This window comes from Tetrahymena thermophila (genome assembly GCF_000189635.1).
Source record: "Tetrahymena thermophila SB210 genomic scaffold scf_8254811, whole genome shotgun sequence".
NCBI classification, from domain to species: Eukaryota; Ciliophora; class Oligohymenophorea; order Hymenostomatida; family Tetrahymenidae; genus Tetrahymena; species Tetrahymena thermophila.
The window spans coordinates 51,759-66,737 of record NW_002476567.1 but is presented as its reverse complement, the minus strand read 5'-3'; the positions used below and the strand labels follow the sequence as shown (position 1 = coordinate 66,737).

The following is a 14,979-nucleotide window of genomic DNA, read 5'->3' as shown; positions in this document are numbered from 1 at the left end:
ATTAACAACTATTTACCAAAATTATTTATTTATCTTTTAATTTCAGACCAAAACAACTAAAATAATAATATAATTTTATTTTTTAAAATATATTTATGATTAGATTTGTAAAGATAAAGTATTTTCATATTTGCTTAATATAATGTATAATATTATATATAACTACAATTTGATGAATTCCTTTTTTTGGCTATTTGAATTTATTACTGACTTAAAAAATCTTATTTTATGTTTCCAAAAATATGATTTTGTAAAAATAAATCTTAAAAATAATTACAAAAAAACATAAATTGTAATATTTACAGTTTATTTATGAATAAAGATTATTTTAGTAGAACACTAAAATAAATCAATCAAGAAGCAAATACTAAATAAAATGGTAAGACTAATATTTTTATTCTTTACAGAATGAATAAATTCAAATATTTTTAAAATTATATTTTATGAAATATTATGGATAGGAAAAATTTAAAGATATATAAATTTACAGAAAGTTTATTTCGCTTTTAGAAATCCATCAAATATTCAGCTTAGTATTTTTAAGAAGAAAATCAGAATAATTGAGACCAGCTAACTAACTAACTAATTTTAGTTTAAAATATACTATAAATTGTCTTTCTAATCATTTTAACTTAGTGATATCTACTTACTAGCTAAGAAATTAAATAAAAACAATCTGTGCTTGTAACTTCATTTAAGCTTATTCCTTAAAAAAAAGTAATTTACAGATTATAACCTTAATTTATAGTCAGATAATTTTATTGATAAAAAAGTTCTAAAATTTTTCCAAATTTTATGTGTGCTCTTAAACTGTAAATTAAAAATGTTATTATGAATTTATAATTTTTTTAAAACAATAACATAAAGCTCTTAGTAACAAATATGTTTACAAAAACTTAATTGGGTGAAATAATAGCTATTAAATGAAATTAACTCATTTGAAGCATTTAGTTTAAAATAATTACTAATATAATTTTTGCTCTTTCTTTGCTCAATAAAAGTTTTAACAAAATCTTTCAGTACTGGCTTAATAACTAACTCTACTTTCTCTTTATTTAGCTTAAATCTATCTTTGAATTTTCAAATCATTTAAATTTTTGTATTACTTTTCAATAAGGGTCCTATGAAATGAAACAAAATGAAAAAAGAGATTATGTAAACATAATTAAGCCTTTATAATAACAATTAGAAATAAAAGAATGATTGACATAATAATATATTCAATAGTAAAAAGTAAATATTGTTTATAATTATTATTATTAAAAACTAATTAATTAACTTCAATTAAAAGATTAGATATAGCACCAATCAACATTTTGAAAGAATAATAGTAATTAAGATTAAAAATTTATAATAAATGAGGGTCAATAGAAACAAAGAAAATTAGTATAATCCTTAATACCTAAGTCCAAATGATTACAATTAATACAATAATGCTTTTGCAACTCCTTACAAGTAAATTATTTTTTTAATATTTAAAATAAATGCATTAAGAAGTATGATGGAATATTGTATTTTAAATTTTTACAAACTATTAACTGCACAAACAATATCAAAGCAACTATGCTAAAAAGAAATTTATAGATAATTTGAGTCAATATTAAATATTTGAATAATTATAAAAAGCCAACAGGAATATTAATATGTCACTCCTACCCCAGGTAATGATACCTATTACTAAACAGACAAACTCTATACATAAAATGAATAGCCTCTTAAGTTAAACACATAAAGACAAAATAGTGCTAATCATTCCGATTCTTAATCGGTTTCCTCGAGGTAATCACCTTTGAGAAAAACTCTCAATGATTATGAGTGGGCTAACCCTGGATAATTAGGTGCTGGGTCTTATGGTGTTGTAAGACTGGCATATGATAAATACACAAAAGAGAGATTTGCTATAAAAATTGTAATTATTTAACATTTTTAAATTAAGAAAACAAATAAATTATTTAATTAGAATGCAGCATTTAATTCTTAGTTTATCTATTTATTTTCATAATTGAATCTATAATTCACTGAATTTGTTAAGTTAAATTATTTCTAATTTTTTTAATAAAAGATGCAAAAGTCTTAAATTTTTAAATTCTGCACCATTGATAATTTGAAAAGAGAAATCAAAATTTAAAAAAGAATGGTCCATCCTAATATCTGTAAATTATTTCATTATTTTGAAGATAAACAAAATGTTTATCTTGTACTGGAGTATGCCCAAAGAGGCAACCTTTTCAGCGTTCTCAAAAAAGCTAATAAAATGGATGAGTCTGTAGCCTTCTGGTATTTCTATTAGACCTGCTTAGCTATTGACCATTTGCATCACAACCAAATTATTCATAGAGATCTAAAAGTAATAAAAAATATTAATAAATTTTATATTATATTATTTAAAACGAATAACTTTCGATTCTAACACAATGCCAAAAACTTAATTTTCTTTAAATATTTCATCTTCTTTCCAGAAATAATTCCTTAACAAAGATATGAGAATAATAGTAGCAAAATTTAAATTAACTGAATTTAGATTCACAATATAAACCATTAAAAGAAATAGACTCTTATAAAATATTAACATTAATTTGTTCATTTTTTTAGCAATTTTGATAGGTTTTTTAAAGATATATTGAGTTAGTACATAATGTAAATAAATAGAATATCCTTTCATTAAAATTAAAAAAAATATCAAACTTTACCTTACAAAATAAATTGTTATTAAAAATTTATGCAATTGTTTCATTTTATTTATTTATTTACTTGGCTCAAATAAAAATAATTTAAAAATTTATTTTAAAAAAGCCTGAGAATCTTCTTGTAGACTAAGGGAACAATATTAAAGTTTGCGATTTTGGATGGAGTGCTGAAAATTCTAATAATTAAATAAGAACAACATTCTGTGGGACAGTTGATTACATGGCTCCTGAAATGGTTAAGCGCTCGACTTATGATCATCGTATTGATATCTGGTCTTTAGGGGTTCTACTATTTGAGTTAGTTCATGGATACGCTCCTTTTTAAGGAAATAACCAAAACTAAAAGTTAGATAATATAAGCAAAAATAAGCCTATCTAATTTAGACCTAACCTCGAATTCGATTTGGTAGATCTGATTAAAAATATTTTACAGCCTAACCCTGAGTATAGACTTACAATGGCATAAATATTTGACCACCCATGGATGATGAGACAATATAAGAAAATGAATATTGATATTAATCAAGTGCTTTAATAATAAGAAGCAAGAATCAACCATCCGAGCTCTATGAATTCATTTAGTAGCTTTGGAAATTTAGATACCACTCTTAAAGAAAGAGTCAACAGAGCTTAAACACTAAATAATGATAGATCAAGGAATAACTCTAACCATTCTCATGACTATAAAAAGTAGAATACCGACTAAACGGATAAAAAGCGTACCTACTCTTCAAATAATAGATAAAAGGGCTATGCTTTCTAAGGCATATAAGAAGTAGAGGAGCCCTCTCTTATGCACAGTGGTGTCTATGAAAAAATAAAGCTAATGAACAATAGAAAAGTATAGTAATAAGAAGAAGAAGAAACTTTCTTTGACAAAATAATGATTGCCTTCGGGTGTATCTCAAGAGATAAATCCAAAAAGAAATGATTGAAAAATTTATCTGCATCAAAAAAATTATAAATGTTATATGAAAAACAAATTGATAATTGTAGATAAATGAATAATTTATTTATTAACATTTATAATCAGATATAAACTAATATTGATTATGGTATGCTATGTTACTAGATACGAATAAACATTATATAATTATATAATTAATAACTAATCGGATTACTGCTCAAAGAATGTTATAAATGAAAATATTTTCTATTCATTTATTTCAAATTACTAAATAAAATTACATCACTAATTAAATTAATTATAAACTATTTTCAACCTATAATAACTAACAATCTTAATATATTTATGTTTATGTAATATATTTATTTTATTACAATTAATTTACTTACTTACTTATTTACTTACTTACTTACTTTTTAGTTTTAAACAAATTATACTTCAATTTATAAAATATATTTATTCACTTAAATTCAAAAAACAGCATCAAAAATAAATCAAATTTTTTTAATGAGTAAAATTTAAAAAAAGTTGATGATTCTTCAATTTTTGTTCTGTTTCAGGAAATAATATTAAATTAATTTTAAATCTTTGAAGATATATTGTTTCCTTACAACAAATTTAAAATTTAACTTATAAAGTATGTGAATTATGATAAAATACGAGCAATTATTAGCTAAATTTTGTATATTTGAGGTAAAATCATTTAGATTTTATGTTGACATCATTGATGAACTCATAAAGACTTACTTCAAGTCATTTTTACAACTATTGTATAAAAAAGACATCAAAATTTAATTTCCAAAAGAGTTTTTATTAATAAAATTTGTAATTAATTAAAAGGTTTAAGATTTAGTAAAGGCATACATACACAATAAATATAAATATTAGCTAATATTTCTAAATTATGGATTTAAGGACTCTCTATAATAAGGCTATTTTAGGGGAGAACCTATACTAGCAAGTAAAGTAAGCTAGAAGTGAGTTGTATTCTAAGTATCCTGACTCAACTCCTTTTGTGGGCAAAATGTTTTCTATGAATCAAAAAGAAGGATTTATTAAATTAGCTAAAAATTTTAAAAACTTGGCAGCTATTATGAAAGGAAAAGATTAATAGCTTATCCAAAACATGCACTTGGTAACAGAAATAGGAGTACTATTCCTTCACTTTAATGCTTTTCTGTCTACAATTTAGATGCTTGGTACTCCTGAGCAGGTCAAATATTGGGAAAATTTAGCTCTTAATTTTTAAGTGTTAGGAGCATATGCATAGACAGAAATGGGTCATGGTTCTGATGTTTAAGGATTGCTTTCAAGGGCAGACTATGATTTAGAAACAGATTCTTTTATTCTAAACAGCTAAGATCCTAAATCTGGCAAATATTGGCCAGGAGTTCTGGGTATTAACTGTACCCATTGTGTCTTTTAAGCCTAAACATTTGTTAAAGGTAAAAAAAATATATATATGATCAGATTTCTTATAATAAAAATTCTTTGATTATAAATATTGATTTAATTAAGTCAATATTTTTTAGAAACATCTACCTTAGTTGTTTTCATTTTTCAAATTATAATTTAAAGGTCAATATATTGGAGTATAAACTTTTGTAGTGCCTATTAGAGATAAAAACAATCAAATGAAATAATATCCAGGAGTAGAAGCAGGAGACATTGGTCCTAAGTTTGGTAATAATTTATAAATATTAAATTAGTTTAACTATTGATTTTATATTAAATAAACTAAATAACATTTATTATTTGATAATAAAATAGGTTTCTAGTATACTGATAATGGTTATTTATATCTGAAGAATTACAGAATACCTAGAGAAAACTTATTAATGAGATATTGTTAAGTTTCAAAGGATGGTAGCTTTAAAATAGCAGGAAAAAAGGCTATCAAATTAGGATATGGTAGCATGCTAAATTTAAGAGTTATACTTGTAGCTTCGTTTTGCTTTGGAGCTTTAAGCTCAACCCATTTAGCTTATCATAATAGAGAGTTAGCAAAAAAATATTGTGAAGAAACTTATCATCTGTAAAAGAAGTAAATAGGTATTCGAGATATTTATTTCAAAGAAGATTTTGCTAGAATGACTTCATATTTAATGAGTTCACTAAAATTAAAGGAAATGTATGCAAGATATTAAAAAGCAATATAGCAGGATGATCCAAATATTCTTTCTATTCTTGCTGAAATTCATATACTATCAGCAGGGTTCAAAGCTTGTAGCTCTTGGGCATAGCTCTAAACAGTTCGCTAAAACCTTATTTATAATGATCCTATTGGTCATTTGAATTGGAGTGGATAACCACAGAGGCTTGGAGATTCAATTCCAGCTCCAACATACGAAGGAGATAATCATGTCCTTCTACAACAAACTGGTAAATACCTCTTGAAACTCTTTATGGTTATTTAAAAAGCTAAAAAGAGTAAGGAATCACTTTCTGATAAAGAAAAATTCATGCTTGGAGGAGAACTTTCATTCTTTGTAGATTGTGCATTCTAGAGAAAAGCTGTTGATGTTCTCCATAATTTAAATATGAATGACTTTGAATCAGTAATGAAGGCTCTTGAAATGACCTTATTTTTATACATTTAGGATGTTGCTTAAAGTATTTATTCAGAAATAAAAACTGGCGAAAAGCCGATTCACAAATTACTGAATGAGTAATACCAAGACAGGATAGTTAATTACAGTAAATTTTTCATACATGTTATGAACGTAAGATTTTGTAGGTCCTATCTTTTGTAGAATTCTTTTGAAAGCAAAACAGAAAAAACACTCTAAACACTACTCCACATTTACCTTTTGAGTATGGTAGATTTATACAAAGTACTTATGTTCACATATTAGTTATCTAATGCTTCCAAACTAGCCCCAATTGCTAATCTTAAATACTAGCTTTACACACAAATTAATGACAAGTTTTTAATTGATTCCTTTGAAAATCCTATAAAAGAATTCTAAAATTCAAATAGCGTTGATGTTTTTGAAAAAGAATCATAAAATATCGAGGCATACCTAACCGAAACATTCACTGAATTGGCTAATGAATAATAAAAATAAACACCAAGATTATGAAAAATAATAGATTAAATTTAAATATATTATGTAAATTAAATTTTTGTGATGTGGTAAACAGTTTTTTGGATATCAACTTTTTATTTATAAATAAATCTATTAAATTTTAGTTTTTCATAAAATACTAATCTAGTATTTAAATATTGGATTGATATAAAAGAATAAGTTTTTATTTATTTATTTATTTTTGTCATCAATGACAAATAATTGTGAGAAAAATAAATTTTCTATCAAATATATTTTTTAATAAATTTGCACTAATATTGCTAATTTAATTTACTTTGTTATAAAATATTATCATAAAAGAATTTAATATATTTTTTAGAGTTGAAATTGGTATATATGTATGTTATGTATGCATCATACATTTTATTATATATTTATTAATTTATAGAAATAAACAATATTTTTGATATTATTTCAGAACATCAAATGAGCTCCATAGTATCTAATAAAGAAACCTAAAATAGAGCAAGAAATTTATAAAATAACTAATTCTTTGCAAAGATCTTTTTCAGAGAGAGGGCCACGAATCCATAAATAAAGATTAATTAGATTTAAATTGGTTTTTACTTTTTCCAATTTTTTAGTTTCTACATTGTAATAAGGAAGTCTATGACGAGGACAAGGTATTATTTTCATCAACTAAGGAAAGGAATAAACGAAATTTAAAATTTAAGGTATGAAAAATAATAAAAGTGTCTTAGAAAAGTGACCCAGAATTCCAACTGTGGCAAAGACCATTCCACTCCAGTAGCAGAATGTGTCACCAACAAATACTTAAGAAGGGTATTTATTATAGTAGTATAAACCAAGAGTACAAAAGATGAAAGGTAAAATTATTTAAATGCTAATAGTGTGTGAGAATGTCTATTATTCACCAAGCCACAGTTCAGTTAGGTTGTAAAGTAAAATACTACAGGCTATAATTATACTTTAGGTAACTTCTAACCCATTAATGCCAGCATAAATATTAATAGAATTAGTGCAAAAAGTAACAACAGCCATCATATAAAGGTAATATAAAATACCTATTTTTATATAGAAATAGTACTTAATTTAATGTTATTTATAATTTATTTAACTCTTGTTTCAATAAACTTAATTTAAATTTAATTTTTCTCTTGATTGACGAAATACAAAATTCTAAATTTTCAATTTTAAAATAGATTTTATATTTTTTAAAAAGTAAATTCATTTATCTTGAAAAAAATTTATTTAACTTATCTAAATCTTTTATTCAAATATTTTTTCTATGTTTAAACTTATTTATGCTAAAAATTTACCTAAATTGACATAATTTCCTAAATATGGACGCAAAAATATAGGTAAAACAACATGAGTGACTCCTTCATATGCTACAAGGATTGGTAGACTTGCTAAATTAGGCAGAAGAATTTTATAGCGCCAGGGTAAATCAAAAACATCATCGCAAAATCCTAGGAAAATAATAAAACAAATAGATAGCATTCCTGCACAATGCTCAAATGCAATATGACTTGTAGAGTGCTATTTATATGAATATAAAACACCTACCATATTAAAAATGATAAATATAGTAGCAGGTACTATTCCTAGCGTTTCAGGTATTTGCAACTCACCTTCTGGTGTACCTTTTTTATTAATATCTTTTCCATACAAACCAGCATTAAGAGTAAATTTTTTTATTTTAGGAATCATGTAAAATACTGCTAAATAAGTTGTAGATGAAACTACTAGATAAAGCAAAAATGCTAATGACTATAACTTATAATAGTAATAGTAAGCAGTGCTACTAGTGGCGAGTAGTACGCTTGAGTGGATTAGTACATCTTAAAGCTGCATTATCCTTAAAAGACTTCTAAGTATACTTATTATTATTACCTAATTATTTAGATCTATTAAAATTTAATTTATTGAATGAAGATAATTTAATTAGTAATAAATTTTGTTAATTACTTAAAAATAAAAGTATGTCTAATAGTTTTTTAACAAGTGTGATCAAATTTATTTGATGAGGTATTTTGATAAAGAAATAAACACTCACATTAGCACACAACAAAACAAAACAACACAAAATTATATTCTTTATAATTATCTATAAAAATACTTATTTTTTTACTAGAAGAAGACACTTTATAGAAAAATTGATTACATCCAAAAAGTAATAGATAAATAGATAGATAATTAAATAGGTAGATGCTATATAAATATTTACTTCTTAAATATAGAATATTTTAGCATATTTTTGTTTTTAATTGAATAAAATTGTCTAACTTAAAGATATTATTTGTGAAATGTATTCCTTGTTTAAATTAATCATCATCATTAATAATATTTTGTTATATTATTATAAAAGATTTTCTAAAATTTTATCTCTTAAATTTATCAATTAATTTTTTATGTAGTTAAATATATGTTTTTTTATAAAAAAATTCTTCTTTAATTAATTATCTTTCTAATAAAAAATTTATTTCTGATCGATGTTAAATGTTAAAATATTTATATTTGAAAGTTATAAAATTTTTCAAGTAAAATAGTAGTTAAAACTTTTTATAAATTTATTTATTTAATTTTAGTTTTGATTATCATTACATTCGTATTTATTTTGCATGTAGAAATTAAATGGAGATGATAAAATGCCAATAACTATTTCTTATAAAAATAAAGCCTCTATCAATTTAGAATAATTGATGTTAAATATTTATCAGAAACTAACTATTCAGAATAAATATATATTAAAAATTAATAAATAAATTACATAAATCTTTAAAGTAAATAAATTAACAAATCTATAAAATGGATAGCTTAACAGAAGATATAAGATAAATTAAGCTTCAGGATGATAAAGAAAAATTAATATATTTCATTTTACCCCATTAAAATAAACTATGGGAGAAAAACAAGAGCTTTTTGTTGTAAATATAATCAGGATGTGTTAAGGATGTAAAAGATTTGTGGGAAATTCTAAATAAAATGAACAATTTATAAATAAATAATCTGGAACTTGTTTTAAAGCAAAAAGAGGAATGGATTGTTGATTTCATACCAAAAGTACTTCCTTTCATTGCAGGTTTAGCATTGAGTGTTGAGAATTTATTCAAAGAAAATGAAATATTGATTCTCGAAACTGAAAAAAAATAAGCTAATCACTTAACCAGATTGTAAGTAGCTTGCTTGTTATCTAATATGTTTTTCTTAACTTTCGAAAACCAAGTTACCCTAAATGCCTTGCCAGATACATTTGATTTCCTAAAATGGATAACATTTATAGTTGACAAAAAGCGTAATGTTTCAAACTAATAAAAGCTAATATGCCTTCTCCACTATTTTTGGAGGATTTAGAAGGAGTTTGAGAGTAAAGAAAATACTTTATAAAGCTAAATTATTACATTTGAAAGGTTAGTCAATGAAAAGAATGATCTCTTGCTTTAAATATGTATGAATGAAAATAAAATGAGCGATATAGAAATTGTTGATGATAAAGGGATAGAAGAATTTGAAGATTTTGAATGCATCCATTGTGATTTTGCTAATAAGTTTTTAGGTGGAGGTGTACTTAGGACAGGCTGTGTTTAAGAAGAGATTATGCTAGCAGTTACTCCAGAAGCAATAGCAGGTATGCTGTTTTGTTAAAAATAGAATGATAAAGATGCTCTTTTTATTACGGGAGCATAGAGATTTTGTGAATTTGCAGGCTATTGTGATTCTTTCAGATTTGTAGGTCCTCATGATTCTAATTTTGAAGTAGATAAATTTAACAGAAAAAAGGCTTACATACTTGCAATGAATGCTATTTCCTTCAAATAAAACCCCTAAGATTAATATGCTGAAGAAAAAATACATCGTGAATTAAATAAATCTTTTATTGGATTCTAAGGTTCTTCTTTTTCTGAATCATCAAGAACTGTACCAATCATAACTGGAAATTGGGGATGTGGTGTTTTTAAAGGTGACCCGTAATTAAAGTTGATTATTTAATGGCTAAGTGCTTCTTTACTTTCAAGAAAGATCTTTTATACTACTTTTAAAGAAAAGAAATTAGAAGGCTACTAATCAGTTATAAATTTGATAAAAAAATAATAAATTAACACAATTTATAATGGACTTATGGATTTTTCTAAAAGCATTACAAAAAAGAACTAAAAATAAACTGTTTTTGAATATTTTCTGAAGGTACTAAAATGATTAAAAGTAAACAAATTATCTGAATGATTAATTAATTATAAAATTAAATAACATCATAATTTGATATTTTCAATTCTTCTTAGAATACAAATTCTTGAATTATATTTTTTAAATTAATAATCTTTGTAGACTTAATATCTGTATTAATTATATCTGTCTAAGATTTTATTTTTCGTACAACTTGAATTTAAAATTTAAACATAAAAATGAATACATATTTTAGCTTAAATTAATAATATATATTTACACTTTTTAAATATAATAATTTTTATTTATAACTAAGTAATTTAATTTAATTATCCTATTACATTTTTTAAATAGTCTAGCAAAATAACTTCTAGGATAGCATTTTAGATTTTTAATCCATCGTTCATTATTATTTGTTTCTAAATTTATATCTTCAAAGAAGTATTATTATAAATATTTTCAAGCTCCATAAGAATTAATTTATAAATATATTTTTTATCCTTGTTATATGTTTGTTAAATCTCTAATTTATAAATATTTATTTAAAAACAATTAGCAATTATTTTAAATACAGTAAAATTAAATCTCTTATCCAAAAGGGCAGATTTCTACATTTTAAGCTATTAAAGGCTCAGTATCAATTAAAAGAGCATACTATGGTATTTAAAATCGAATATATTTATTTAATGCAGGTATTTCTATATTTAAATTTAAATAGATGTCATTTTATCCTAATTTTAATTTAATTAATATTTTTTTTAATTCAAAAATTTATTTATTTTGTTTTAATTACCTCTTCTAGCCATTTTACATGAATTTGTTAATTAATTAAATATTTTGTTTGTAAATGTCAAAGCTTTTATTTTTTATAAATATTTATGAAATTTAGAAAATAAATAAATAAATTATTATAAATATCCTATGATATACAAAAATCTAATAATTTTTTAGGAAATCAAAAATATTTATATTTTTTCTCATATTAAAGACATTTATTTTCATGTAAAAAAAAATAAAGCAAGCATACAGCAAATTAATTTTTTTAAAAGTAGAGTTAATAGATATTTGTGTTTTATGAAGCCATTTATAATCGAAAATTCTTATATTTCTTGCTTTTTTGTTTCTTTCATTCATAGAATAAAGCTTTTAGTGAGTAAAAAATCAAATTTATGTATTTAAACTGCTATTTACACTTCATTTTTATAAATTACTAACCATTTTTAATAATGATTAAGATCATTAAAAATAAAAACAATTTTTTGGTCTAAATATCTATTAAACTTGTAAGCTTACAAAGTATTTTATAATAAATTTAGAAATAATATTGGGTATTTTGCAAATTAAATCGAACCTGTCCAAATATTCAGAACCCGCAAGAAACAAATGAACTTGTTATTATAAAATATCTAGTTATTATAGAATTTATTTATAATTTAATACAAAAAATGAATAAAAAAATTATTTATCTAAAATTATAAAATCAATATACCAAAAAAGATTGGGAGACCTCTAAAGTTTGTCAATAAACAAAAAATATTTTAAATAATTACTTTTATGTACTTTTCCTCTTTTAAAGTGAAATAGGTGAAATAATTATATTTAGTATTTTTTCCTCTTTTAAAGTGAAATAAGTGAAAGAATTATATTTACTATTTCTCTTTTTTTAAAAAAGTTTTTTTTTAATTAATTGAATACTAAATATCATACAATTAAAAAATGTTTAATTTTACATTATTTCAAAAAAAAAAAAAATCTAAAAAAACAAATGATATATTCTCATAAAAAATATTTTAATTCTTCAGTCATTATCTAATTCAAAAGAGATAAAATATATTTTTTTTATTTTAAATAACTTTTATTTTTTAATTAATCTAAATAATAAAAAATCATAAAATTTTTAAAAATAATAGTTTCAGTAATATATTAAAAAAAGTAAGTTCTAAAAAATTTTAGTGAATATTATTTTAATGTAAAAAATATAATATTTAGATTTACCAACTGATAATTTCCATTTATGGTAAAGAAAAAAGTTGCTACTTTAAAAAGTAAATAATCTCTGCCAAACTAAAAAATAAAAATGCTCCATTTTGGAGTTAGAAAATCTTCTAAGTGAAGCATATAATGAAAAAATTGAACTCTTTAATCTTTAATATTTCATTAGCTAACTAAATGAGGAAAAAATCATTGAATTTTGGGAAAAAATACTCCCTTTTATTAGCAATTAGGCTCAAAAAATTGAGTAATTGTTTTCAAAAAGAAGAATCAAAATATTAAGGTAATAAACAGAAGAAAATAATACCTTAACAAAAGAAGAAATCTGTTGTCTACTGGCAAATATGTTTTTTTTTACTATTGAAAAATAGGTTTAACAAATTTAAGCATAGACTCAGTCTGAATCTTAAAGCTAATAAATTGAATAAGTCGAAAAACCTTTACAACTTCCAAATTATGTCAATTTGAAAAATATCTTGACTAGAGTTGATGGTTAATTAGAAAATTAATGCAATATTTAAAAAATTTATTGTATTGTAAATTACTTTAGAAGAGCTATGATATTCTCTGAAACTGAATCACAACTAAATGTTATTTATTAAAGAAAAGTATTATCGAATCAATCTATATTTGATGATATTAAAGATTAAATTTATTAGGCAAATTTAAATAAAATTTTCCTCAAATCAATTTAGATAGATTAACAAATCAGTATTCAAGCTTATGAAGATAAAATTGAATGTATTCAATGCGATTTTGCTGATAAATATGTAGGTGGAGGCGTACTTAACAAGGGATGTGTTTAGGAAGAAATTATGTTTATAGTTTCACCTGAATTAATACCCTCTATCTTATTTTGTGAACGATTAGCCGATAACGAGGTGATACAAGTCTCGGGATGTGAATAATATTGCTCATATAAAGGCTATGGAGCAAGCTTCTAATACCAAGATAATTACATTAGCCAAGTTTAAGTTGACTAAAAGCTGTAGATTAAACTGGCTCACTAAACCATTTATGATGCAATTAACTTTAGAAACAGAGAAAGTGATCAATATTAATGGTAATACATTTTAAGAGATCTCAAGAAAGCCTATTTAGCATTTAATCACATCGGAGATAATCTTACTACTTCTCTTCTTAAAAATTCTTAAGATGGACACATTTAATTTACCTTTTAGGATTTAATTTAAAAAGAGAATTAATTTAAAAATTAAAAAAACATACCAGTAATCACAGGGAATTGGGGTTGCGGAATATATAGGGGTGATGTCCAGCTTAAGTTAGCCATATAATGGATATCTGCTTCTCTAAATAACAAAGAGGTTATTTATTGCACTTTTAGTAATCCCCAACTAAAAAATGCTTAATAAGTTGTAACAATTTTTTAAGGAAAGCCACTAGGCTAGGTAATAAGCTTATTATAAAATTTTCTTCCACACTACAAAGAAATGGAGTTGTTTGAGTATCTTCTAAAAAATGTTGACTGATGATTAGTAAAATTGTTATGATGGGTATTTTCCAAAAAATAATACTTAGTTTCTTAAGTAAATATTTTCATTTGTTAAAAATATTTATGTGAAATTGAATCGAAATTTTATTTTTGAAATGAAAGAAATTTAAATAAAATTTAGATTAGACAACAAATTAATTGAATTGGAATTAAATATAAATAAAAAATTGTAAATTTCTAAAATTATAATTTTAATTAATAAACTCATTTTAACTTTCAAGACTATTATTAATGATGTTATTATTTATTTTTTAAATGAATTAAAAAATTCAATACTTATTCCTAATTTCATATAAATCAAAAAGATTTTGAAAATTATAAAATCAAAACAAAAGAAACATCAAAATATTTAAAAATTCTAATAAAATGTTTTAACAAATAAATATCTAATTATAATTCTTATTTATTTTTGTACAATTTTTCATTTTAATTGAGCTATCGATAGCTGTTATTTAAATCAAATGTTTAAAAATTTTCACTATAAAAAAGAGAATCATAAAAATCAGCCAGTGCAAAGCAGCAAAAACATGTAAAAAATATATTACGAAAAGACTTACTGATAATTAAAAAACTACTTAAATCATTAAATAAATAAACTAAAAATGAATGCAAATCTATTTTTTGTTTGTTTTTTTAAATTTATAGATTTTTTTTTTTGTTATG

General features: G+C 23.0%; 6 protein-coding genes across 6 annotated transcripts; 2 read left to right on the top strand and 4 right to left on the bottom strand. All coding sequences in view use genetic code 6, as the record gives it.

Annotated features, from left to right (window-relative positions):
• Nucleotides 1-1,264: 1,264 nt before the first annotated feature.
• On the top strand, nt 1,265-3,618 carry TTHERM_00070970 (Serine/Threonine kinase domain protein; the record flags this gene model as incomplete). Its single annotated transcript, XM_001007835.4, has 4 exons — nt 1,265-1,455; nt 1,627-1,909; nt 2,063-2,347; nt 2,794-3,618. The coding sequence occupies exons 1-4, from the start codon at nt 1,358-1,360 to the stop codon at nt 3,616-3,618; spliced, it is 1,491 nt and encodes a 496-aa protein (XP_001007835.3). The 5' UTR covers nt 1,265-1,357.
• An 880-nt stretch (nt 3,619-4,498) lies between these two features.
• Nucleotides 4,499-6,677, top strand: TTHERM_00070980 (acyl-coenzyme A oxidase, putative; the record flags this gene model as incomplete). The annotated part of the gene is made up of 3 exons (XM_001007836.3): nt 4,499-5,039; nt 5,173-5,277; nt 5,365-6,677. The coding sequence occupies 3 exons, from the start codon at nt 4,499-4,501 to the stop codon at nt 6,675-6,677; spliced, it is 1,959 nt and encodes a 652-aa protein (XP_001007836.2).
• A 420-nt stretch (nt 6,678-7,097) lies between these two features.
• On the bottom strand, nt 7,098-8,501 carry TTHERM_00070990 (UDP-N-acetylglucosamine-dolichyl-phosphate N-acetylglucosaminephosphotransferase, putative; the record flags this gene model as incomplete). Its single annotated transcript, XM_001007837.3, has 2 exons — nt 7,098-7,708; nt 7,964-8,501. The coding sequence occupies 2 exons, from the start codon at nt 8,499-8,501 to the stop codon at nt 7,098-7,100; spliced, it is 1,149 nt and encodes a 382-aa protein (XP_001007837.1).
• A 2,071-nt stretch (nt 8,502-10,572) lies between these two features.
• On the bottom strand, nt 10,573-11,211 carry TTHERM_000070989 (transmembrane protein, putative; the record flags this gene model as incomplete). Its single annotated transcript, XM_012795564.1, has 1 exon — nt 10,573-11,211. One exon carries the CDS (start codon nt 11,209-11,211, stop codon nt 10,573-10,575), a length of 639 nt encoding a protein of 212 aa, XP_012651018.1.
• Nucleotides 11,212-11,270: 59 nt separating this feature from the next.
• TTHERM_00071010 (transmembrane protein, putative) lies at nt 11,271-11,945 on the bottom strand (the record flags this gene model as incomplete). Its single annotated transcript, XM_001007839.3, has 1 exon — nt 11,271-11,945. One exon carries the CDS (start codon nt 11,943-11,945, stop codon nt 11,271-11,273), a length of 675 nt encoding a protein of 224 aa, XP_001007839.2.
• Nucleotides 11,946-13,717: 1,772 nt separating this feature from the next.
• TTHERM_000071009 (hypothetical protein) lies at nt 13,718-14,364 on the bottom strand (the record flags this gene model as incomplete). The annotated part of the gene is made up of 2 exons (XM_012795565.1): nt 13,718-13,977; nt 14,031-14,364. 2 exons carry the CDS (start codon nt 14,362-14,364, stop codon nt 13,718-13,720), a joined length of 594 nt encoding a protein of 197 aa, XP_012651019.1.
• Between the last annotated feature and the right edge of the window lie 615 nt (nt 14,365-14,979).